Source organism: Dermacentor andersoni, chromosome 10 (genome assembly GCF_023375885.2).
Source record: "Dermacentor andersoni chromosome 10, qqDerAnde1_hic_scaffold, whole genome shotgun sequence".
Classification (NCBI taxonomy): Eukaryota; Metazoa; Arthropoda; class Arachnida; order Ixodida; family Ixodidae; genus Dermacentor; species Dermacentor andersoni.
This window is the reverse complement of record NC_092823.1, coordinates 104,811,473-104,837,958: the sequence shown is the minus strand read 5'-3', so window position 1 is coordinate 104,837,958 and position 26,486 is coordinate 104,811,473. Positions and strand designations below refer to the sequence as shown.

At 44.7% G+C, this 26,486-nt stretch overlaps 2 protein-coding genes across 5 annotated transcripts in view; both read left to right on the top strand.

Annotated features, from left to right (window-relative positions):
- Window positions 1–17,024, top strand: part of LOC126543591 (uncharacterized) — a 43,739-nt gene extending 26,715 nt beyond the window's left edge. For 2 of the 4 annotated variants that reach the window (XM_055077707.2, XM_055077708.2), the window contains 4 exons: window positions 12,192–12,377; window positions 14,741–14,811; window positions 15,430–15,615; window positions 16,901–17,024. In XM_055077707.2, the coding sequence (XP_054933682.1) occupies window positions 12,192–12,377; window positions 14,741–14,811; window positions 15,430–15,615; window positions 16,901–16,937 (480 nt within the window). In that variant the 3' untranslated portion in view covers window positions 16,938–17,024. Of the gene's footprint in view, window positions 1–800; window positions 987–3,360; window positions 3,432–4,049; window positions 4,235–5,524; window positions 5,760–6,518; window positions 6,553–11,238; window positions 11,310–12,191; window positions 12,378–14,740; window positions 14,812–15,429; window positions 15,616–16,900 lie in introns of those variants that run through there. The other 2 variants (XR_008615080.2, XM_055077709.2) reach the window with 2 other exon arrangements.
- LOC140213715 (uncharacterized) lies at window positions 16,938–24,997 on the top strand. The gene is made up of 3 exons (XM_072284970.1): window positions 16,938–17,135; window positions 17,910–17,934; window positions 24,181–24,997. The coding sequence occupies exons 1-3, from the start codon at window positions 16,961–16,963 to the stop codon at window positions 24,557–24,559; spliced, it is 579 nt and encodes a 192-aa protein (XP_072141071.1). The 5' UTR covers window positions 16,938–16,960; the 3' UTR covers window positions 24,560–24,997.
- The last annotated feature ends 1,489 nt before the right edge of the window (window positions 24,998–26,486 follow it).

Here is a 26,486-nt window from a genome sequence, read left to right as displayed (position 1 = left end):
TAACGAATATGCTCACGTTGCTAGAAGGAGTCTTAAACGCACTGTTAAACTAATTGTCACAAGCGGGAAGTGAAGCCGGGCTTCACCTGTTCAAGCCCGGCTTGAGTTCCTGCTTCTGACTTTCGTTGGTTCTGAGCTTACAAGATTTGCGTTGTAAAAATACAAGCGAGTACAAACAGCATACATGATGCGCTTATGTTCATTCTCAGAGACTTGATCATATACGCGCAGGTTGCTTGGACACAACTGAGGTAATTCTGCTGCAGTTGCTTTTCATAACTTTTTCCCCCTCTGTCTTTCATTGGCATTGTAACCCGCCGTGGTTGCTCAGTGGCTATGGTGTTGGGCTGCTGAGCACGAGGTTGCGGGATCTAATCCCGGCCACGGCGGCCGCAATTCGATGGGGGCGGAATGCGAAAACACCCGTGTACTTAGATTTAGGAGCACTTTAGAGAACTCCAGGTGGTCGAAATTGCCGGAGTCCTCCACTACGGTGTGCCTCATAATCAGAAAGTGGTTTTGGCGTGTAATACCCCATAATTTTTTTTTTTGCATTGGCATTATAGGCAAGTGCTCTGTATGTCACCTCTAGTTCAATCCGTAATCGCTCTCTGCATGAACACTCTAACATGTTTCATGAACCACTCTGGTGCAGCCCATTGTTGGCAAATAAACAAAGTCGTATTTTCTTTATTTCGTGCGCATGGTTTCTCCGATAAGCTTGGCTGTTTCAAGCAGTATCAGTAATGTTGAATCCCTTGGGTACAGTACCAACAATAACTAGACGCATCATGCGACAGGTGCCCCAGCGCCACTTTGAGCACGCAGTCCGGATGCTCCCAGCAGGACTCGCAGTGTTGCGCTCCAAGACATGGGCTGCGCGAGTTGGCATTTTCATGGTGGTGCCCTTTGCTAGAGGTCATCGCTTCGGTCCTTACACCATGTCCACGGCGAACCACAATGGCATCCGCGAAGCCTCTCAGCAAGTATGTTTAGCGTGCGTCATCGCTACGCATTCTCTGCAGAATGTACTTAATGTAATATTTGCATTCGCAGTGAACAAAAGCGGCTGTCGTGTCTACGGTAGCAGTGATTTAGAGAGTTTCAATCCCGTGGCCATTATATCATTGCCAACTTCCGTGGGATTGTAGTCGTCAAAATGAGATACAAGTGAGAGGGATATCAGGAGGTTGATGAACGGCAAGAAGGCAGGAGCTTGCACAAGATATCAGGGAAATAAAATGACTTTTGAGAAGTGCGGTAAGGGGGCCGTGCTATAGTTTCAACGTCTGTTAAAGATCCTCCAAAATATGAACAGAGGCCGACAAAAATGCGGGCATTTTAGGAAAGGTGATACGAAAGCAAGCAAAAATAAGAAACCATTCGTTGACAGGGTGGCCAAATTTTGTTACAGATAAACTGGCTGTTGAAGCACTTCAGCTGAAACGCGATGGTGCGAGATAAGGCGAGAATGTCGGCAAGTGTTGGAGAGGTCAAGTACGTAGGTACTGTGGTGATGCCAGGGCTCGGCATCTGTGTTATCACTGCACGTATAAGCTAGATGCCTGGTCGTCAGTCGTTGCACGGTGATTCGGGTCTGAAATATTGGATGCAGACTCCATCACATTAAATACAGGGCACTCTACGGTGTCATGCTTTGACGGATCGTGCCGATTCTCGCGCAATAAGGATGGGAACAAATAGTCTCCCGTGCCGACTGCCACCTTCCTCTAACTGTATACATTCCTTCCCCTCCGTAGTTGCTTAGTTTTTGTTGGGTTCGGGTGCTAATAACGAGGTCGTGTGATGGAATCACAGCGATGGCAGCCGTTTTTCGATGGTTGCGAAATGCCAAAACAACTGTGTATTTAAGGTTAGGCGCACGGTAATGAATCCCAAGTAGTCCAAATTATTTCGGAATGCCCCACTACGGATTGCCTCATAATGAGATCGTGGTTTATTATGTAACATTCGTTAAGCATGTACTTGGCAGTCGCACAACTTGTGAACAGGAGTAAGTGTCAGGAGTTGTGTGCGAGGTATTTGAGTATGTTAGTATAGAATTTATGGCAATCAATACTTGGTTCTCTACATTGTGGCTATATTATAAATACGCAACGGCCACATGGTAGAGAATATGGAGAACAGACAAATCCCGCATATATTACAGCACAATAATTTTATATAGTGGTTTTCCTCACGCACGTGGATAACCGTGAAAGGCGACAACTTTGGGAACTAACTACAAGTAATGTATATGTCATACCTGAGGATATACCTTGGCTGGTGGCGAGTAAATGTGACGTAATATTGTGAGCGGCTTCGGCCATAGCATTCTAACGGACTACTACACAGAGTGAGTTTGCTCAATTCTTGTGTCGTGAATTTTGCGTCAAGGTGGAAAACCAACATATCCATGTATATGTCTTAACACTTAGACACATCTCGATTTGCAGCTGCTTCGTTGGCCCATGAGTGCGGATAACAAAGTCGCTGGGGAAATAATTGGGAAATCGATAAGTCAAAATCAAAAGCCATCCATGACGGCGTCTCTCGTAGACGCTGCGCAATGTTCGGACGTCAAGAATATGTGCCGAATGAAGAAAGGCTGCCACGGGGTGCTTCCGACGATTATCCAAGCTTGTGTACTCTGTTGAATCAGAAAAAAGAAAAAAAAAGGTAGAGAAAAGAAAAGAAAGAAAAGAACCGCATCAAGAGCCCAGAATCAATCATCGCTCGTCGCAACTAAACGCTCTTAGGATGACAAGTCGTTTCCAGGCGACGATTGGCTACGCTTCATCAAGGATACTGATAACGCCGGCGGCACAATCATTGTGGCGGAGTTCAACGCGCAGCTATAGCTTTTTTTTCACGTCGTCCCGTGTCACCGCGGGAAGTTTCAAAAGGTTAAGGTGGTGGTTTAAGCTGTGGTGGCACTCACGCGAACTAAACGCTCGTGTCCAGAAAAGCTGGATACGATCATTTGAAAGTCTGTTTAGATGCAGTACTTTTTCGCTGGAGGAAAAATATACCACATATGGGCTGGACGATACGGGACTTGACAAAGCGTGTATCATGAACCACCCCGAAGGGAGCACATCGCTTACAGTAAGTGAATGCTTACGACGGGCAGTTCTACGCCGGCAGATGCTGCATATTGCGCGGCCGTATGAGCCCTGTCTTGAATAGGTTTTTTGATGCATCAAGGCGTACCGAGGGCCGATAGCGTCGTGTGTGCTATGGCACCCTTACGCTTTCGTATTAGCCACGTTGCCGAAGTTAAACGTCAATATAACTTTATTTTAATGCCTATCTTTTCTGGTATTGTTGATGTTTCGTGCCTTTTAATTCGTTTCGCAGGAAATGATGGCTGTTCATTGCCAAAGTCGTCTAATTGCCCGGCCCATGAATTTTCTTTTCTTCCCGAGGGGGTAAGGAATCCTAACTTCCGTCTATGAAACTTATTTGGCTCATTTTGTGTGCACAATCAAACGAATTTAATGAATATGCTCACGTTGCTACAAGGAGTCTTAAACGCACAGTTAAACAAATCGTCAGAAGCGGGAAGTGAAGCCGGGCTTCACCTGTACAAGCCCGGCTTGAGTTCCGGCTTCTGACTTTCATTGGTTCTCAGCTTACAAGATTTGCGTTGTCAGAACACAAGCGAATACAAGCAGCATACACTGGACGCTTATGTTGATTGTCAGAGACTTAATCCCTTACGGGCAGGTTATTTGGACACAACTGAGATTCTTCTGCTGCAGTTGCTTTTCTTGACATTTTGTCCGCCCTCTGTCTTGCATTGGCATTGTAGGCAAGTGCCAGTGTACGTCGCCTCTAGCTCAATCCGTAATCGCTCCCTGCACCAGAACTCTAGCAGGTTTCATGAACTGCTCTGGTTCTGGAGATTGTTGGCAAATAAACAAAGCCGTATTTTCTTTATTTCCTGCGCATGGTTTCTCCGATAAGCTTCACTGTTTCATGCAGTATCAGTAATGACGAATCCCTTGGGTACAGTACCGATAATAACTAGACGCATCATGCGACAGGTGCCCCAGCGCGACTTTGAGCGCGCAGTCAAGATGCTGCCACCAGGACTCGCTGTGTTGCGCCCCAGGACTTGGGCTGCGCGAGTTGGCTTTTCATGGTGGTGCCCTTTGCTAGAGGTCATCGCTTCGGTCCTTACACCATGTCCACGGCGAACCACAATGGCATCCGCGAAGCCTCTCAGCAAGTATGCTGAGCGTGCGTCATCGCTACGCATTCTCTGCAGAATGTACTTAATTGCCCTTGAAACGAGCGATACATACGAATAACATAGAAAGTGACAACCATTTCACGTATTGAAAGAGTAAGGCTATCGCAGCATGACACGCGCTATACCAAACGCGGCTCTACTTCATCTATATATATATATATATATATATATATATATATATATGGATTCTGAGTGTACTCCATTTCGGAAGCTTTAAGCCATAGAATGCCAACTGGAATCATGACATCTAGTTTAATTGTCTCGCAGAAGGCTTATATGTACGTTCACACTCGCCGCAATAGACCTCTACCCACTCGTGAGCAGCAGCAAAATATTTATTCACCTGACAAAGTTTTTCGATATGTATATACTAAATTCGTTGTGTTTGCTGCGGTAACTGAGAGACTGCAGCGTTGAGTACGAGGTCGTCGGCTCAATTTCCAGCCGTCGCACCCGAATGCCCATGCGGCGGAATGGAAAATGAAAGTCTTATACAACATTCGTAAAAAGAAATGCGAGGCCGAGTCTTTACTGCAATCCTTCGCCACCTTTTCATTTTGTCACCAAATATAAAATTTTTGCTTAAAGGAAAAGGATACGCATGAGCAGCTTAGGTAACTTCTTCTCTCAACACAACTTGCAATGGTAACATTGAGTGAGGTGAGAACAGATCACAAAAGCAATTTCTGCGGTTTTAAAGTGGCATCAGTTGTATTATTCGCCGATAAAAACTTGCGTTCTGTTGCTCCAATACCGACTCTGGGTGTACAAAGAGGGCTTTAACTGTGCACATTATGCTTCCAACCTCGCATCGTTTATTTACGCCAGTGGGTTGACCGCTGTGGAGTTCTGTTATAATTTTAATTCCTAAAGATCATCTTTCGGGGAAGTACTGTCGCTTGCGCTTGAAACGCCACCTCAGGGTTGCTTTTCTTCAGCTAAAAACACACCTCCGTCTAAATTGAATTAGCGTCGATGCTCCGAAAATCTCACCAAAATACCATAAAACAAATTATATACAATTAAGCGTGCAACTGCTTGTATATTAAGATGAACATTATTGCGAAATTTCTTCCGAGTTAGTTTTTAAACAGGATGAGAACCATTTGCAATAAATTGTACAAAGTTCCTTAGCAGGGAGCAGGTTCGAGTAAAAACTCTGCAGCTCAATAGTCCACCCTATAAGATCATCATTTGTACCAGGAGCATCTTACTCTAAAGAAAAGAGGGAGAACGACCGTGGCAGTCATTGTGTTTGCTGTGCAGCCAGTACCCGCGGAGACACTACCTTAAGGCCATGTAAGCGCCATTGAAGTGGCACTGTGGATGCGCTACGTGAATTGCGCCCCAAATGAGCGCAAGTGTAACTTGATAGCGGTGGAAGAGGCCGGATCAGTTTACTACCAGATCTGCGCGCCTGTAGAACGCTCCACGGAGCTGCTGGTGTGCTGCAAGAAGGCACCACCTTTCCGCTGCCTTCAACTGGAAGATGACAATGAAGGTGGGTTCACTGGCAGTCAGCAGTTTCTTATTTAACAATTTGAAAGAGTGAAATTGCTGCTGGCCGCACTCTAACTGCACAGCTTGTTGCCGCGAATGAAGCGGGTCGCCGACCAAAGTAAGCGCGAAATCGATCTTTGCCGATCTGTTCGCATAGCTCGTTTAGAATCTACTAGATCGATCTACACAGTCTTCAGGATTTTGATCTACACGCTTTATCTACAGACAAGAATGATCGACACTATCTGACATTCTCGACATAGAATCTGTACGGATCTCAAAACGTCAGTAAAGTTTGCCAACAAAAGATCCGTCTGGATCTAGAAGTGTTCTTTTGTTTTGATAACGCCGGTGACCGGAATTACTACAAGGTTACCTGATTACACGGTACCGCTCCTGCTTTTTTTCTGCTTCCACCGGAATTGCGGCCAGTGGAGGGCAGTAGGGTTGTGGGAGTAAAGAACATGGAAACAGGATAGCAGTAAGGAAACATTAGGAATAAGAAGGTATTTTAAGAACAAGCAGGTATTTTCACTTATATGCAAGAATGTCTTTGTAAAAGAAATAGCCGCCTGTGTCAAAAAGAAAGTTGCTGCGGCGAACAGCATGGCAGTGACAAACAATAAATAAAAACTGGCGAGAGAGAGAGAGATAGTATAATTTTAACTTATACGATCGTGCAATTAGCGCGGTCGTTATGTTGCAAATTATACGAATGGTGATTGTGTAGTACATCAATTACTTAAAAAAATATTTTCAGGTGTTACAGATGAAGAGGCCGATGAGGAAGCACAGTAAGTTACACTTATTAATGTATGCTGATTGTGATACTTAGTTGTAGGGCTTCACTTTAGTTTGGCATGTGCGGTGGCCGCTACTCATTGAAGCATCACTTCGTTAGGACGCCCGAAAGAACGCACTCATCCGCCCAGCCTGACAACTATCAGTGTTTCTAATATCTGTAAAATAACACATACAGGTACCGCACATGGCATCTTTTAAGCAGTTCTTCATTGCTGCTAAAAAAAGCGAAGTCAGGAGAGTATGGCCAGACGACAGTAGAATCTGAACAAAGACAAACAGAATTTTACTGTATATCAAAGTGTGGCAATTAACTAATCAATCCTAACATAAAACATCTCTTTCATAGTGAAGGGACCATTGGATACATCAAGCCCGGCTAATTCGCTGCCAGCTTTATGAAGCTAGCTCGCCGCAAAATCAGCATTCAGAAATTTTATTTTTATTGTCTTTTATTTCATGCTCCTTTTTATAAGCTTTCTGTAATGAGTGTGCTGTACCGTTTCTGGGCCAAGAATGGTAGAACCAGGCTGGTTTGATACTACACAAGCTTGAGCATCGAGAATGCCATTATGAGTGACGTTGAGAAAGAGGTAAAGGCAAATGCGGAAATCACCGCAAACTGCGCCTCGATTTTTGAGGTGTTTCCCGTCTCTGTCGGAAATAACACATCGGTACATATACAACGCATCCCCAAGGATGGTTTATGATCGTTAAAGGAGTTTCATACATCAACCTTACATGTTAAGCTATAGAAAACTCATAAATCTACTCCTTGTAGCTGGGCTCGACTGGACTTTCGGGGATATACCGAAACAGCGAGGCGTAGATTCGATGAATCAAAAAAGACGCGTAAGCAAAGGACGGCTGGTGACGCCATTATGATCACGTGCCAGCTCCCTGTGACACCGCGGAGTGCGACAGCGTGGACACAAATGCATATTTTAGTGTTCGTAGGCGAATTGAGAATGCTTCTAGCCTTAACACAGTAGATTTATCCAGCAGGTTTAGGGAGATACAACAGTGTGAAAATGGTTAATACGCGAGATAGTGCGATATCATGCAACATGCTTACGTGCCAACACCGAGGTTATTGTGGAAAATGCGAGATGCGTTTGGCCTTCATAAACTAAGCAACAAGAATATTCACGACAAATAAGTTGAAACAGTGTTTGTAAACAGTAGTTCATGAATTCAAGTGGATTTCACTGCACATTGATATACCTTCAAGCTGAGTACAAGTAAACATACCAGGACGCTTTAATTCGGTGCCGACTGCAATTTCTGTTTTGAACCGCACAAAAGTTTCGAACTGCTGAAAGAAGTATTATGATTTATATTGTGAATTTTCGCTATAGATATGCTAAATATTGCTATGCTTCAAAAATCACAAGCACGATGCTTATATATTTGTGAATCTGCACCAAATGCACCAAACGATGGCATCATAGTTATCGAAACTGTCTATGTCAGATCAACCAAAGGAAAAGAAAAGTTATTTATAAATTTACGTGTTACCTGACAGAATAACGATATTTACGAGAGTTTTACAAAATTTCCACTCCAGAATTGGGAGAGTATCTCAGAGCCGTACATATTACATTTACTTTTCTCCCATATTGCAATCGTGTAGGACCACCTATGTAGGAGAAACTGGACACTATCAGTCACCGAGCATGGGAGCATGAGTTGTCTTTGAACAATGAAGGCAATGCGCACTTTCTTGCGTAGTGCCTTCCCAACGAGCATCAGACACTCTTTCGTTAGTTCAATGTACTGGGCATGCGCAGTGATACGTTCGAGCGAGAGTCATTGACGGCTCTTGATGTAAAAAAAAAATCAGCACAAAACCAATTACAAAAACATCTTTTGATATTTCTTCAAAAAGAGGTTCAACTTGACGACGAGTTGAGTATCGTTGACAAAAATGCGCATTTCTTGCTGTCCTTGAGCTCCACTCCCAGATTAAATAGTTGGAGTTTTGCGCCAGCTCAGACGTTGTTTACTCACTCCTTCTTATGCCTGTGTCTCCTCGTCACGTTAGTATGCGTCTCTTATACATACATATGCAATGTGTGGGCTTTAGTATTTTCCTATGTTGCATACCCTCGCCGCACTTTCTTAGCGACTGCAGCGTTGGGTCACTAAGCACAACTGCGCGGATCCGATTTCCAGCATTCATGGTGCAATTTTATGGTGCACTTTTTTTTTACGAAAATATTTTTTTAGAAAAGGCGCCTGGTGCCTATTTTACGATGACTGTGGCTGTATTGAGTAGAACTCAAGGAATGCAGCGAAGCACATTGTCGCCAACGCCGGAACGCGTCAAGTGTCAGACGTATGATTACGCCGGAAACCTCTTTCGCGATTTACTCTGGGAAAGCTACGCAATCTACAGGCGCCTCCGCGAAATCTAGAGGCGCTTCCGCGTGGCCTCTCATATGCCTGCCACAAGTGCGTACTATTGGCGAGAGTAGATCTTCCTTTACGCGCTGACATTCACGATGCTGAAGCATCAGGCTTCCGTGACTCTGGTATACGAGTGACGAGGGCTGAATTCCTCCTAGCACCAGTGAAACATAAGTGATGTCTTTTCGTTGACTGGTGTCGCATTTGAATATATGGTGTGAAAGAGGATAGTTAAACTCCCGTAATAAACGGAGACTGGTGTGACATGTGCAAGAACGCTGATCGCGTCAAATAGCTCGGGTACATACATGTGGGTACGTTAAATATCATGCCGCTAAATCAATTGAAAGTCATAATTAGCCCAATTATTGCGATATGCAGCATCGATATGGCATTTGCAATGGTGCAAAACCAACATATCCATGTATATGTCTTAATACTTAGGCACATCTCGATTTGCAGCTGTGGCGTTAGCCCATAAGTGCGAATAACAGACGCTGCCGAAATAATAGGGGGCACCTTAAGGAAATGATAGGTCAAAATCAAAAGCCGTTCACGATGGCGTCTCTTGTAGACGCTCTGAAATGTTCGGACGTCAAGAATATGTGCCGACTGAGGAAAGGCTTCCACAGCGTGCTTCCGACGGTTACCCTAGCTTGTTTAGTCCGTAGCGTCCGAAAAAGAAAAAAAAAAGGAAAAGAAAAAAGAAAGAAAAAACGGCATCAAGAGCCCAGAATCAATCATCGTTCGTCGCGACTAAACGATCTTAGGATGACAAGGCGTTTCCAGACGACACGCGGCTACGCTTCATCAAGAATGCTGATAACGCCGGCGGGACAATCATTGTAGCGGAGTTCAATGCGCAGGTATAGCTCTTATTTTTTTTTTATGTCATCACGCGTCGCCGCGGGAAGTTTGAAAAGTTTAAGGTCAGTAAGCCACGTGCTGGCACTCCCGAGAACTCAACCTTCGCGTCCAGAAAAGCTGAATACGATCATTTGAAAGTCTGTTTATATGCAGTACTTTTTCGCTGGAGGGAAAATATACCACATATGTACTGGAAGTTATACGGGACCTGACAAAGCGTGTATCATGAACCGCCCCGAAGGGAGCACACCGCTTAAGCTATGTTCCCAATACGATCGTAACGCGCGTAAGAGCTCTTTCGGCGTATCGAACGTAACGGCTGTAAAAAAAAGTTACGGCAGTTAAGCCGGCACCTTTGTTCACATTTACTGCTGCGTAAATTACGGCTTTTACAACAGGCCAATCAAATTTGGAGCTGCAGAATCGACGTCACCAGCGGCCCAATATGGCCCCTGTCAACATGCGACCGCTGGCCGAGATCGAAGAAATTCACGCTCAAAAAAAACTTATAGTCATGTATTCAATTGCACAAAGACGACAAAGACGACGCAGAAGGGTTTGGGAGCGGCAAGTACTTCTCGACAAGGCCGTGGACGGCGATTTTCACAACCTTTTCGCCAAGCTCCGAGTTGGTGACGCTGTGATGTTTCATAACTTCATGCGCATGTCGCCCCAGCAGTGCCGCTTCCATGAAAACCTAGTGAGACCACCCATCGAACTTAGGAGCACGCATCTGCGGCCACCGATATCCTCGGCGGATAAACCAGATGAACTGAAAACAGTCTCGCAAGGCGCACTGCACAAATTATCACGAACACAGCCAACCTAATCGTGCGCACGGAATTGCGCAATGACACTTCCCGCGCCCGGAGCTGTCTGCAGACGGGAGGACGGAAGTGTCGTCCCCGGTTGTTGAAAACTGAAAGCGTATCGGTCATTGGCTGTGTCGCAACGGTCGTAATATCACAGTCGTAAATGTTGCCGACCCTTTAACACTCTCAACCACGATGTTTGCGTGAATTGCGCACGTTGGTACCTTTACGTTCGCAGTCTGAACTAGACGCATACGCTTGTTGCGCTTCCGCTTAAGCATGTTACGAAAAATCGGCGCCTTACGAACGTAGTCTGAACATAGCATTAGAGTAAGTGAATGTTTACGACGGGGGGTTCAACGCTGGCGGCTGCTGCATATTGCGCCGGTCGCATGAGCCCTGTTTTCAATAGGTTCTGTGATGCGTCAAGGCGTACCGAGGGTAGATAGCGTCGTGTGTGCTATGGCACCCTTACGCTTTTGCGTTAGCCTCGTTGCTGAAGTTAAACGTCACTACGTCGCTATAAATTTATTTTAGTGCCTATATTTTCTGGTATTGTTGACGTCTCGTGTCTTTAAATTCGTTTCGCAGGGCATGGTGGCTGTTCATTGCCAGCGTGGTCTAACTGCCCTGCCCATGGACTGTCTTTTCTTCCCGACGTGGTAAGGAATCCTAACTTCCGTTCATCAAACTTATTTGGCTCATTTTGTGTGTTCCCTCTTATTGTAGACAAACAATTTAACGAATATGCTCACGTTGCTAGAAGGAGTCTTAAACGCACTGTTAAACTAATCGTCACAAGCGGGAAGTGAAGCCGGGCTTCACCTGTACAAGCCCGGCTCGAGTTCCTGCTTCTGACTTTCGTTGGTTCTCAGCTTACAAGATTTGCGTTGTAAAAACACAAGCGAGTACAAACAGCATACATTATGCGCTTATGTCCATTCTCAGAGACTTGATCATATACGCGCAGCTTGCTTGGATACAACTGAGGTAGTTCTGCTGCAGTTGCTTTTCATAACTTTTTTCCCCCTCTGTCTTTCATTGGCATTGTAACCCGCCGTGGTTGCTCAGTGGTTATGGTGTTGGGCTGCTGAACACGAGGTTGCGGGATCTAATCCTGGCCACGGCGGCCGCAATTCGATGGGGTCGGAATGCGAAAACACTTAGATTTAGATACTTGGATTTAGGTGCACCTCAAAGAACTCCAGGTGGTCGAAATTGCCGGAGTCCTCCACTACGGTGTGCCTCATAATCAAAAAGTGGTTTTGGCGTGTAATACCCCATAATTTTCTTTTGCATTGGCATTATAGGTAAGTGCTCTGTATGTCACCTCTAGTTCAATCCGTAATCGCTCTCTGCATGAACACTCTGGCATGTTTCATGAACCACTCTGGTGCAGCCCATTGTTGGCAAATAAACAAAGTCGTATTTTCTTTATTTCGTGCGCATGGTTTCTCCGATAAGCTTGGCTGTTTCAAGCAGTATCAGTAATGTTGAATCCCTTGGGTACAGTACCAACAATAACTAGACGCATCATGCGACAGGTGCCCCAGCGCCACTTTGAGCGCGCAGTCCGGATGCTCCCAGCAGGACTCGCAGTGTTGCGCTCCAAGGCATGGGCTGCGCGAGTTGGCATTTTCATGGTGGTGCCCTTTGCTAGAGGTCATCGCTTCGGTCCTTACACCATGTCCACGGCGAACCACAATGGCATCCACGAAGCCTCTCAGCAAGTATGTTTAGCGTGCGTCATCGCTACGCATTCTCTGCAGAATGTACTTAATGTAATATTTGCATTCGCAGTGAACAAAAGCGGCTGTCGTGTCTACGGTAGCAGTGATTTAGAGAGTTTCAATCCCGTGGCCATTATATCATTGCCAACTTCCGTGGGATTGTAGTCGTCAAAATGAGATACAAGTGAGAGGGATATCAGGAGGTTGATGAACGGCAAGAAGGCAGGAGCTTGCACAAGATATCAGGGAAATAAAATGACTTTTGAGAAGTGCGGTAAGGGGGCCGTGCTATAGTTTCAACGTCTGTTAAAGATCCTCCAAAATAGGAACAGAGGCCGACAAAAATGCGGGCATTTTAGGAAAGGTGATACGAAAGCAAGCAAAAATAACAAACCATTCGTTGACAGGGTGGCCAAATTTTGTTACAGATAAACTGGCTGTTGAAGCACTTCAGCTGAAACGCGATGGTGCGAGATAAGGCGAGAATGTCGGCAAGTGTTGGAGAGGTCAAGTACGTAGGTACTGTGGTGATGCCAGGGCTCGGCATCTGTCTTATCACTGCACGTATAAGCTAGATGCCTGGTCGTCAGTCGTTGCACGGTGATTCGGGTCTGAAATATTGGATGCAGACTCCATCACATTAAATACAGGGTACTCTACGGTGTCATGCTTTGACGGATCGTGCCGATTCTCGCGCAATAAGGATGGGAACAAATAGTCTCCCGTGCCGACTGCCCCCTTCCTCTAACTGTATACATTCCTTCCCCTCCGTAGTTGCTTAGTTTTTGTTGGGTTCGGGTGCTAATAACGAGGTCGTGTGATGGAATCGCAGCGATGGCAGCCGTTTTTCGATGGTTGCGAAATGCCAAAACAACTGTGTATTTAAGGTTAGGCGCACGGTAATGAAACCCAAGTAGTCCAAATTATTTCGGAATGCCCCACTACGGATTGCCTCATAATGAGATCGTGGTTTATTATGTAACATTCGTTAAGCATGTACTTGGCAGTCGCATAACTTGTGAACAGGAGTAAGTGTCAGGAGTTGTGTGCGAGGTATTTGAGTATGTTAGTATAGAATTTATGGCAATCAATACTTGGTTCTCTATATTGTGGCTATATTAGAAATACGCAACGGCCACATGGTAGAGAGTATGGAGAACAGACGAATCCCGCATATATTACAGCACAATAATTTTATATAGTGGTTTTCCTCACGCACGTGGATAACCGTGAAAGGCGACAACTTTGGGAACTAACTACAAGTAATGTATATGTCATACCTGAGGATATACCTTGGCTGGTGGCGAGTAAATGTGACGTAATATTGCGAGCGTCTTCGGCCATAGCATTCTAACGGACTACTACACAGAGTGAGTTTGCTCATTTCTTGTCTTGAATTTCGCGTCAAGGTGGAAAACCAACATATCCGTGTATATATCTTAATACTTAGGCACATCTCGATTTGCAGCTGCTTCGTTAGCCCATGAGTGCGGATAACAAAGTCGCTGGGGAAATTATTGGGAAATCGATAAGTCAAAATCAAAAGCCATCCATGACGGCGTCTCTCGTAGACGCTGTGCAATGTTCGGACGTCAAGAATATGTGCCGAATGGAGAAAGGCTGCCACGGGGGGCTTCCGACGATTATCCAAGCTTGTTTACTCTGTAGAATCAGAAAAAGGAAAAAAAAGGAAAAGAAGAGATAGAAAAGAACCGCATCAAGAGCCCAGAATCAATCATCGCTCGTCGCGACTAAACACTGTTAGGATGACAAGTCGTTTCCAGGCGACGAGTGGCTACGCTTCATCAAGGATACTGATAACGCCGGCGGCACAATCATTGTGGCGGAGTTCAATGCGCAGCTATAGCTTTTTTTCACGTGATCGCGTGTCACCGCGGGAAGTTTGAAAAGTTTAAGGTCAGTAAGCCACGTGGTGGCACTCACGCGAACTAAACCCTCGTGTCCAGAAAAGCTGGATACGATCATTTGAAAGTCTGTTTAGATGCAGTACTTTTTCGCTGGAGGAAAAATATACGACATATGTGCTGGACGATACGGCACTTGACAAAGCGTGTATCATGACCTATAGCGAAGCAAGCACATCGCTTACAGTAAGTGAATGCTTACGACGAGGAGTTCTACACCGGCAGATGCTGCATATTGCGCGGCCGTATGAGCCTTGTCTTGAATAGGTTTTGTGATGCGTCAAGGCGTACCGAGGGTAGATAGCGTCGTGTGTGCTATGGCACCCTTACGCTTCTGCGTTAGCCTCGTTGCCGAAGTTAAACGTCAGTCTAACTTTATTTTAATGCCTATCTTTTCTGGTATTGCTGATGTTTCGTGCCTTTAAATTTGTTTCTCAGGACACCATGGCTGTTCATTGCCAAAGTCGTCTAATTGCCCGGCCCATGGATTTTCTTTTCTTCCCGAGGGGGTAAGGAATCCTAACTTCCGTTTATCAAACTTATTTGGCTCATTTTGTGTGCACAATCAAACGAATTTATTGAATATGCTCACGTTGCTACAAGGAGTCTTAAACGCACAGTTAAACAAATTGTCAGAAGCGGGAAGTGAAGCCGGGCTTCACCTGTAGAAGCCCGGTGTGAGTTCCCGCTTCTGATTTTCATTGGTTCTCAGCTTACAAGATTTGCGTTGTCAGAACACAAGCGAATATAAACAGCATACACTGGACGCTTATGTTGATTGTCAGAGACTTAATCACTTACGGGAAGGTGATTTGGATACAACTGAGATTCTTCGGCTGCAGTTGCTTTTCTTGACATTTTGTCCGCCCTCTGTCTTGCATTGGCATTGTAGGCAATTGCCAGTGTATGTCGCCTCTAGCTCAATCCGTAATCGCTCCCTGCACCAGCGCTCTAGCAGGTTTCATGAACTGCTCTGGTTCTGGAGATTGTTGGCAAATAAACAAAGTCGCATTTTCTTTATTTCCTGCACATGGTTTCTCCGATAAGCTTCACTGTTTTAAGCAGTATCAGTAATGTTGAATCCCTTGGGTACAGTACCGACAATAACTAGACGCATCATGCGACAGGTGCCCCAGCGCAACTTTGAGCGCGCAGTCAAGATGCTGCCACCAGGACTCGCTGTGTTGCGCTCCAGGACTTGGGCTGCGCGAGTTGGCATTTTCATGGTGGTGCCCTTTGCTAGAGGTCATCGCTTCGGGCCTTACACCATGTCCACGGCGAACCACAATGGCATCCGCGAAGCCTCTCAGCAAGTATGTTTAGCGTGCGTCATCGCTACGCATTCTCTGCAGAAAGTATTTAATTGGCCTTGAAACGAACGATACATAAGAATAACATAGAAAGTGACAACCATTTCACGTATTGAAAGAGTAAGGCTATCGCAGCATGACACGCGCTATACCAAACGCGTCTCTACTTCATATATATATATATATATATATATAAAATACCTCGAAGCATACTGAGTGTACTCCATTTCGGAAGCTTTAAGCCATAGAATGCCAACTGGAATCATGACATCTAGTTTAATTGTCTCGCAGAAGGCTTATATGTACGTTCACACTGGCCGCAATAGACCTCTACCCACTCGTGAGCAGCAGCAAAATATTTATTCACCTGACAAAGTTTTTCGATATGTATGTACTAAATTCGTTGTGTTTGCTGCGGTGACTGAGCGGCTGAAGCGTTGAGTACTAGGTCGTCGGCTCAATTTCCAGCCGTCGCATCCGAATGCCCATGCGGCGGAACGGAAAATGAGTCTTATACAACATTCATGAAAAGAAATGCGAGGCCGAGACTTTACTGCAATCCTTTGCCACCTTTTCATTTTCTCACCAAATATAAAATTTTTTGCTTAAATGAAAACCATACGCATGAGCAGCTTAAGTAACTTCTTATCTCAACACAACTTGCGATGGTAACATTGAGTGAGGTGAGAACAGATCACAAAAGCAATTTCCGCTGTTTTAAAGTGGCATCAGTTGTATTATTCGCCGATAAAAACTTGCGTTCTGTCGCTCCAACACCGACTGTGGGTGTACAAAGAGGGCTTTAACTGTGCACATTATGCTTCCAACCTCGCATCGTTTATTTACGCCAGTGGGTTGACCGCTGTGGAATTCTGTTATAATTTTAATTCCTAAAGATCATCTTTCGGGGAAGTACGGTCACTTGCGCTTGAAACTACACCTCAAGGTTGCTTTTCTTCAGCTAAAAACACACCTCCGTCTAAATTGAATTAGCGTCGATGCTCTGAAAATCTCACTAAAATACCATAAAACAAATTCTATACAATTAAGCGTGCAACTGCGTGTATATTAAGATGAACATTTTTCCACAATTTCTTCCGAGTTAGTTTTGAAACAGGCTGAGAACCATTTGCGATGAATTGTACAAAGTTCCTTAGCAGGGAGCAGGTTCGAGTAAAAACTCTGCAGCTTAATAGTCCACCATATAAGATCATAATTGTATCAGGAGCATCTTACTCTAAAGAAAAGAGGGAGAAGGACCGTGGCAATCATTGTGTTTGCTGTGCAGCCAGTACCCGCGGAGACACTACCCCAAGGCCATGTAAGCGCCATTGAAGTGGCACTGTGGATGCGCTACGTGAATTGCGCCCCAAATGAGCGCAAGTGTAACTTGATAGCGGTGGAAGAGGCCGGATCAGTTTACTACCAGATCTGCGCGCCTGTAGAACGCTCCACGGAGCTGCTGGTGTGCTGTAAGAAGGCACCACCTTTCCGCCGCCTTCAACTGGAAGATGACAATGAAGGTGGGTTCACTGGCAGTAAGCAGTTTCTTATTTAACAATTTGAAAGAGTGAAATCGCTGCTGGCCGCACTCTAACTGCACAGCTTGTTGCCGCGAATGAAGCGGGTCACCGACCAAAGTAAGCGCGAAATCGATCTTGCCGATCTGTTCGCACAGCTCGTTTAGAATCTACTAGATCGATCTACAAAGCCTTCAGGATTTTGATCCACAAGCTTTAACTACAGACAAGAATGATCGACACTATCTGACATTCTCGACATAGAATCTGTACGGATCTGAAAACGTCAGTCAAGTTTGCCAACAAAAGATCCGTCTGGATCTAGAAGTGTTCTTTTGTTTTGATAATGTCGGTGACCGGAATTACTACAAGGTTACCTGATTAGACGGTACCGCTCCTGCTTTTTATCTGCTTCCACCGAAATTGCGGCCAGTGGAGGGCAGTAGGGTTGTGGGAGTAAAGAACATGGAAACAGGATAGCACTAAGGAAACATTAGGAATAAGAAGGTATATTAAGAACAAGCAGGTATTTTCACTTATATGCAAGACTAACTGTGTCTTCGTAAAAGAAATAGCCCCTTGTGTCAAAAAGAAAGTTGCTGCGGCGAACAGCATGGCAGTGACAAACAATAAATAAAAACAAGCGAGAGAGAGAGAGAGATAGTATAATTTTAACTTATGCGATCGTGCAATTAGCGCGGTCGTTATGTTGCAAATTATACGAATAGTGATTGTGTAGTACATCAATTACTTAAAAAATATTTTCATGTGTTACAGATGAAGAGGCCGATGAGGAAGCACAGTAAGTAACACTTATTAATGTATGCTGATTGCGATACTTAGTTGCAGGGCTGCGCTTTAGTTCGGCATGTGGGGTGGCTGCTGCTCATTGAAGCATCAGTTGGTCAGGACGCCCGAAACAACGCACTCATCGGCCCAGCCTGAAAACTATCAGTGTTTCTAATATCTGTAAAATAACACATACAGGTACCGCACGTGGCATCTTTTAAGCAGTTCTTCATTGCTCCTAAAAAAAGCCAAGTCAGGAGAGTATGGCTAGACGACAGTAGAATCCGAACAAAGATAAACAGAATTTTACTGTATATCAAAGTGTGGCAATTAACTAATCAATCCTAACATAAAACATCTCTTTCTTAGTGAAGGGACCATTGGATACATCAAGCCCGGCTAATTCGCTGCCAGCTTTATGAAGCTAGCTCGCCGCAAAATCAGCATTCAGAAATTTTATTTTTGTTGTTTTTTATTTCATGCTCCTTTTTATAAGCTTTCTGTAATTAGTGTGCTGTACAGTTTCTGGGCCAAGAATGGCAGAAGCAGGCTGGTTTAATACTACACAACCTTGAGCATCGAGAATGCCATTATGAGTGACGTTAAGAAAGAGGTAAAGGCAAATGCGGAAATCACTGCAAACTGCGCCTCGATTTTTTGGGGGTTTCCCGTCTCTGTTGGAAATAACAAATCGGTACATACACAACGCATCCCCAAGGATGGTTTATGATCGTCAAAGGAGTTGCATACATCAACCTTACATGTTAAGCTATAGAAAACGCATAAATCTACTCTTTGTAGCTGGGCTTGACTGGACTTTCGGGGATATACCGAAACAGCGAGGCGTAGATTCGATGAATCAAAAACGGCGCCTAAGCAAAGGACGGCTGGTGACGTCATTATGATGTTCACGCGCTAGCTCCCTGTGACACCGCGGGATGCGACAGCGTGGACAAAAATGTATATTTAAGTGTTCATGGGCGAATTGAGAATGCTTCTAGTCTTAACACAGTAGATTCATCCAGCTGGTTTAGGGAGATACAACAGTGTGAAAACGGCTAAAACGCGAGATAGTGCGATATCATGCAACATGCTTACGTGCCAACACCGAGCTTATTGTGCAAAATGCGAGATGCGTTTGGCCTCCATAAACTTAGCAACAAGAATATTCACAACAAATAAGTTGAAACAGTGTTTGTAAACAGTAGTTTGTAAACAGTGCAGTGGGTTTCACTGCACATTGATATACCTTCAAGCTGAGTACAAGTAAACATACCAGGACGCTTTAATTCGGTGCCGACTGCAATTTCTGTTTTGAACAGCACAAAAGTTTCGAACTGCTGAAAGAAGTATTATGATTTATATTGTGAATTTTCGCTATAGATATGCTAAATATTGCTATGCTTCAAAAATCACAAGCACGATGCTTACATATTTGTGAATCTGCACCAAATGCACCAAACGATGGCATCATAGTTATCGAAACTGTCTATGTCAGATCAACCAAAGGAAAAGAAAAGTTATTTATAAATTTACGTGTTACCTGACAGAATTACGATATTTACGAGAGTTTTGCAAAATTTCCACTCACGAATTGGGAGAGTATCTCAGAGCCGTACATAATACATTTATTTTTCTCCCATATTGCAATCGCGTAGGACCACCTATGTAGGAGAAACTGGACACTGTATCAGTCACCAAGCATGGGAGCATGAGTTATCTTTGAACAATGAAGGCAATGCGCACTTGCGTAGTGCCTGCCCGACGAGCATCAGACACTCTTTCGTTAGTTCAATGTACTGGGCATGCGCAGTGATACGTTGGAGCGAGAGTCTTTGGCGGCTCTTGATGTAAAAAAAGATCAGCACAAAACCAATTACAAAAACATCTTTTTATATTTCTTAAAAAGAGGTTCAACTTTTCGACGGGTTGAGTACCTTTGACAAAAATGCGCATTTCTTGCTTTCTTTGAACTCTACTCCCAGATTAAATAGTCGGAGTTTTGCGCCAGTTCAGAGGTTGTTTACTCCCTCCTTCTTATGCCTGTGTGTCCTCGTCGCGTTAATGTGCCTCTCTTATACATACATGTGTACTGTGTGGGCTTTAGTATTTTCCCATGTTGCATACCCTCGCCGCACTTTCTTAGTGGCTGTGGCGTTTGATCACTGAGCACAAGTTCGCGGATCCGATTTCCAACATTCATGGTGCACTTTTATGGTGCACTTTTTTTACGAAAATAATTTTTTAGAAAGGGCACCCGGTGCCTCTTTTACGATGACTGTGGCTGTACTGAGTAGAACTCAAGGAATGCAGCGAAGCACATTGTCGCCAACGCCGGAACGCAGTCAAGTGTAAGACGCATAATTAGGCCGGAAACCTTTTTCGCGATATTCTCTGGGAAAGCTACGCACCCTGCGGATGCCTGCCACAAGTGCGTACTATTGGTGAGAGTAATCCTTCATTTACGCGCGGGCATTCACGATGCTAAAGAATCGGGCTTCGGTGACTCTGGTATACGAGTGATGAGGGCTTAATTCCTCCTAGCACAAGAGAAACACTAAATGATGTCATTTTGTTGACTGGTGTCGCACTTGAATGTATGGTTTGAAAATGGATAGGTAAAAACTCCCGTAATAAATGGAGAATGTTGTAACATGTCTAAGAACGCTGATTGCGTCAAAAAACTCGGGTACATACATGTGGGTATGTTAAACATCATGGCTGCTAAATCAATTGAATGTCCTTCTCTAGATAGCGTGTCATAATTAGCCCCATTATTGCGATATGACACGTAAAGAGAAAGACCAGGAAACACATATATAATTTCCATTTATTGCCTTAGCGTGTTTCGAAATCTCCTTAAAGTCTCCGCGTTTCAATAACATCCTGATACCTGCTTTAGACGTCTTCAACTATCGGCCAAGAGGCGATATCACAGTTCTCAAAACTGCATCTGTGAGGGCATCAGAGGTGCAAAAACTTCAGCAAATGAATATTTGCAGGTAACCAGCAGTTTCTAGCAATGTATGCGAGGGCTTTGAAAAATGATTGGTACCAAAAATTATAGCTATAATTTTTACCTAGGCGTATCTCGTCCATTGTTCCCGCTTTAGTACTCTGAGTGAATACACTGTACAGATTAGTAACATCACCTTCAATTGCTCGCTAACATAGTTGCGTGCTTCAGTTATATATTTTTTTTATTTTAAATTACTTCGAAACTACTGATATATAACTTATATACAGCGTGTGCACCACACTAGACATCTTTTTCAGTTCAGCAAACCTCTTAAACTTCGTCAGTCTAAATGCAGAAATACATTCCTCCGTCCTACGTATCTACATAGAAGCTGCGTAGGTAAACATCTTGTGAAACCTACTATGGCGAAATACCTATATTTGCAGTCAAAACAACAAAATTCAATACTTAACTTGACCGCTTACCAACCTAAGCACCTATTTAGGCACTGCAATTATGTTTATGAGAAAGGAACATGTATACAAAAATGTTGCTCTATGCATGTATTTAGGATACGGTACAGCAATCTTGAACTAGTTAGCTCAAAATAAATGGTCATTGTTTGCTTATAAAGCCCATGAAATCATCCGAATAATAGCCTACATGCGGAATGAACTGTGGGGAAATGAAAAAAAAATGCTGCCCAACGCTAGGAAATTGAAGCAAACGAACTCTGCTCACAGCTGCCGGGACTTTAGGTTTGCCCCTACTAAAGAAATTTTGCTATTATTCCCAGGCGCAGTGGCAAGCAACTGGGATATTCTTAATGTTTTTATGTGCTCCCAAAAGATAAGGGAAGGCATTTATAAAGAAGGCTAAGGCGTTGTATTCACCCGCCGTGGTTGCTCAGTGGCTATGGTGTTGGGCTGCTGAGCACGAGGTCGCGGGATCGAATCCCGGACATGGCGGCCGCATTTCGGTGGGGGCGAAATGCGAAAACACCCGTGTACTTAGATTTAGGTGCACGTTAGAGAACCCCAGGTGGTCAAAATTTCCGGAGTCCTCCACTATGGCGTGCCTTATAATCAGAAAGTGGTTTTGGCACGTAAAACCCCATAATGTAATTTTTAGTTAAGGCGTTGTATTCAAACTGGCACTTAAACAGGAGCAACCTGGCTGAGGAAATTTTCATTACACCGAAGCTGTTTACCTCTAGCCCCCGCATCCACCCTGCTTTCCACATGGGGGAAAAGGGAAGAGGTGATTTGAGGGGCTTACGTCTATGTCGCGGTCATGGCACGTTAACGGGAATCCGCCTATTTCTGGACGCGACAATGCATGCGCCCTGTCCTAGCGGACTAGTCGGAAAACGTGTTTGAGGTGTCGCGCACGCAGCAGCGCCGATACATCTCTGGGAAAGGACACTTGAGAAAAATGAAAAAAAAGAACGCTCAGACGCGTGCAGCAGCAAACACTCGGGCTGGGTACCACGTTGAAAGTAGACCGGTAGCTCGACGTCGGTGCGGTGAGGGAAACGTGTGTGGCACAAGAGTGCAACTCCACTTTAACACAGAAAGCGGCCTGGCATTTGTCGCGACCGATGAGTGGCCCGGACTGCACCGGGAGTCACGTAGCTGCCACGTTTTGTTGATAGCTAGCAAATTTAACGAAAAACTTCGGCGTTGCACTTGGGCGACCCTTAGAAATACCACCTTGCTGACGAAGTCTTCTTGCAGCGTCGGGCCTCTCTTGATGTTGGCAGCAGCGTGTGCCTGACTTCTCGTAGTCGTTTGAGATGCGGGAAGAATAGGTCGATCCGAAACCGACAAAACGCTCATGTCAATGATTGCCCGATAATCATGAAAACTGTCCCAAAACATTATATGACAAATAGCCCCTAAAACAGCTTTATCATTACACCGAGTTTCAGGTACTTTTAAAGCTTACTTCACATTGAAGTCATAAACCTTGTAGAATTCCTCTTTGCTGTCAATATATAGGCTTTTACGGGAGGGAAACAGACAGCTCCATGTTTGTCTGCCAGGATAAAACTGTAGTCCTTCCAAGCTTCATTAAGCTAATAACTAAGAAATATGCTCAATCGCAAATCACAAACATGTTTCGTTTCGTGCATTCTATTGGACTGCGCCCCCAGTCAATCGTCTTTAGTGCACTTGTTTGGCTTTGCTATACAACCACGTTCACACCATGGATTGGCGGTGAATTTGAGAGCACAACGACAGCTTCGCTGCCCTTCAACCTTCACAGAGTGGATTGGTCACCAATTTGTATTTCAAGCATGACCTGTTTAATAGTATTACCGGCACAACGCATCTACCTTTATTAACTTCGTAAACCAGTCTCATGGACCTGTTCAGCTGGCCTTCAAGGAGACCAATGAGCCAGTGTCAACAACTTCTGTAGAAACAGCGTGGACCCGTTTCCAGATTGCCTCGTCAATGCTTCGTAGGCTGGTCCAAAGTTCGACATAAGAGGCTGTTGTGCCCAAAATCTGTCATGCGCATTCTTAGGGTGTTTCAACTGAGGCAGCAGCGCCTCCCAGACGGCGCAAGTGCCTGACATTAACTGCGACGGGCAAACAGGCGGGCACTGGTGAGGATCAACGCCCGCCTACATGGTGACGGGACCCGCCAACAACCGTGACGGGCAAACAAGCGGCTTAGAAGTGACAGCATTCGGCGCCATTCGTGGAAGCGGTAACGAGCAGGAAGAGTAATCTCCAGACCCAGACAAGATGACCGCCATGGAGAGCAAGGAACCTGGTCGATGGCTTTCGTGTAGGTAGCGTGAACTGTTTGGTGGGAGGAGCACGAACAAAATCGGTTTCTAGATTTAACGTTGTAAACAGTATATGAATATTGTAGGTCTCTTCACGGTAGTTTGTCCTTGCACACGGACGCAACCATCTAACTGTGTGTCTCCTAGATGTAAACTATCGTATGCGTGACAGGCATTCACATGTTGGGGGACAATTAGAAACATGCTTGAACCTTTGAATACAACACAGATAGGCGTCTTGTGCAAAGTAGCATTTAGCAGCCATTCGCGTGTGTAAAATGTAGTGCACTCAACTTGACGGCGTCTTGACAGGTTTCTAGGCGATCACGCAATGCAATACTGTGCGGCATCTGGCAAGAACGATGCATTAGAAACCGCTATTCCAACGACAATTTTGTTACGGGTTAAAAATGCTGACCTCTTTTGGAAATGCGCTTTCAATAGATTCTTGTACCCTTGGGGGATGATTCAGACATTATTTTTCTTTTCTGGCCTTTGCAGGAACGATCAGATAAATGATGTGCCGGAGGCCTATCACTCCAATGGGTGCCACGTTTGTGAGAAAGAACTCAAAACTCAACTGGCCCTGGACCGACACTTGAGGACTCAGATTACACTGAAACCATTTAAGTGCGACAAGTGTCCAGAAGGCTTCACTCAGGCAGTCCAACTTCAAGGACACCAGAAAGTGCATACTGATGAACACATGTATACGTGCCACGAGTGCGGCAGGAAGTTCACCATGGTGGCCGCTTTCAGATGCCATGTTCTGGCCCATGGAAAAAAAAAAACATTTTCATGTGTCGTATGCGGGAAGACCTTTGCCCGAAAATGCGACCTTGTAAAGCATATCATGACAACACAGAGGGAATCATCATAGGCGGCTAACAGAATGCCAGCAAATCCAGCAAATGCCAGCCAAGCCAGCGAATGCCAGTGAATCGCAAATAAATATTTTAAGAAGTGGCTCCTGAAGATCTTCGAGGTTGTTCATGAGGTACTTCCACTCAAAATTGGTGCCACCGAAAAGATCGTATCTCTAACATATATTGCGTGGCTAAACTACAGTCGTGACAAGAGCGAGTTTATTGGGCTTTCGAGACGGATTGGTGCACATACTGAATTTTACTGTGCACAACTCCATCGACTCGGTAAGCATAGATGAGGAGACACTGAGGAAATCATAGTGTGTTTTCATCCGTTCCATGTTTGACTGGTTTGTCCACTCAACAACCGGTGTTACATTCATTCCAATAATGTTAGGCCTCTGCTTCAAAGAGTAAACGATGAAAAAAATAAATCGATTTATTCCTTCAAACAGTGTCTCGTTGTCGACGCATTGTTGAGTGACACATAGTCGGGTCACTTTCGCAAAAATGTACGAATGGAGAAAAGTCATTGCTTTTGGGAGAGAGGAAGGCTTTATTGCACTTGGAGATGCTGGCATCCGTGATCACCGATATTAATTTATTTTGCAGCAAATAGCAAAAACCGTCTAGAATAAACGCCCGGTAGCGAACCTACTGGATGAAGGGCTGATTGTTTGAAAACATCACTGGTGGACTCCCCAAGTTAATTAAGCAATTTAATACCTCAGTTCTGACCGAGAAGGCGAATCACCTTCTCAGTTGCAGCAATAATGGGCAGCATTGTAACTTCCTTAATCATGGATGGAAGGAATCTTCGCGCATATCAAATCAAGCATTTGAAGAAATGATGAGTGTGGCACACAACATTCGAGTGTAGTTATTCAGTATACGCGAGTAGCTTTCACAATGGAGAGCTGCACTCCGCAACAGTTGATAGACATTCGAAGAATGAGCAACAGTTTATATATATTGCCTAAGGTACCATGCATCTCGTACCGAACTGTACCCAAGTGGAAGAGAAACTGGGAAGAGTTCGGTAAGCAGCGGGTTAACTGCCTATTTCATCATCGAAGATACATATTAAAACCGTCTGCTGGTGGAACTGGAGCCCAGGTTGGCCATGCGACCCGGAGTTATTTCTCCAAGAACTTCCACACGTATTATGGTGAGTACTAGCTGACCGCTAATACGAGGTGTTTGCGTGTGCAATGGGTACAGGCTCACGGAGGAGCTGACTGGTCAGGGTTTTCTCCCGTCCCTGCGCGCTCGTCGAAAGGTACAAAACGCGAGAGTTGTGTGCAGTAAGTCTGGCGGCGCTGCAATTTCTGTTCAGTGAAAGGGCACCGCCTGCATTTAGTGAGGGCATATACAGTTCCACATTAGGCTTGGGGATACTGCGCTGAATTTCTGTGAAATTTGAAGAACTAAGCGATGTATACTCGCAACATTTCGCTGAAATGAAGGAATCCAGAAAGCCACGGCTCTTCGCTGAGAGGAATGCAATTGAAAGTGATGTTATCAATCATCGCCTATTTACTTTGCCACAGCTCCCACACACAATACAGATTTTGTACTGGTAGCTTGCTTTCTGAACGACGCAGGGACAGAAAGCGCCGATTGTGGACTCGCCTAGTAATTGCGGAATGCAATAACTGATTTCTGATCGAGAACTCCAGTGAGTTTGGGTGTTTCAGCATGAATGGGTAGCTGTGTATCTACCTCTTGCATGGATGGAAAGAATCTTTGCGAATATAATATCAAGCTTCCAAAGAAGCTTTCAACTTTTGTGATTTAGTTTTCACTATATTAGTTTCGACAATAGGGGGCTGCATTCCACAGCTCTTCATAGATATTGTAAAAACGAGTAACAGTTTATATATATTGCCTAGAATACCGCGCACCTCCTACTGCCTGTGCCCAAGTGGAGAAGAAAGTGGG

Excerpts from the sequence above, each read along its gene's own strand:
- LOC140213715 (XM_072284970.1), top strand. The coding sequence starts at position 16,961 with ATGCGCTACGTGAATTGCGCCCCAAATGAGCGCAAGTGTAACTTGATA. Across the intron at positions 17,136-17,909 it reads ACTGGAAGATGACAATGAAG|ATGAAGAGGCCGATGAGGAA; the intron begins GTGGGTTCACTG and ends CATGTGTTACAG. Across the intron at positions 17,935-24,180 it reads GAGGCCGATGAGGAAGCACA|GAACGATCAGATAAATGATG; the intron begins GTAAGTAACACT and ends TGGCCTTTGCAG.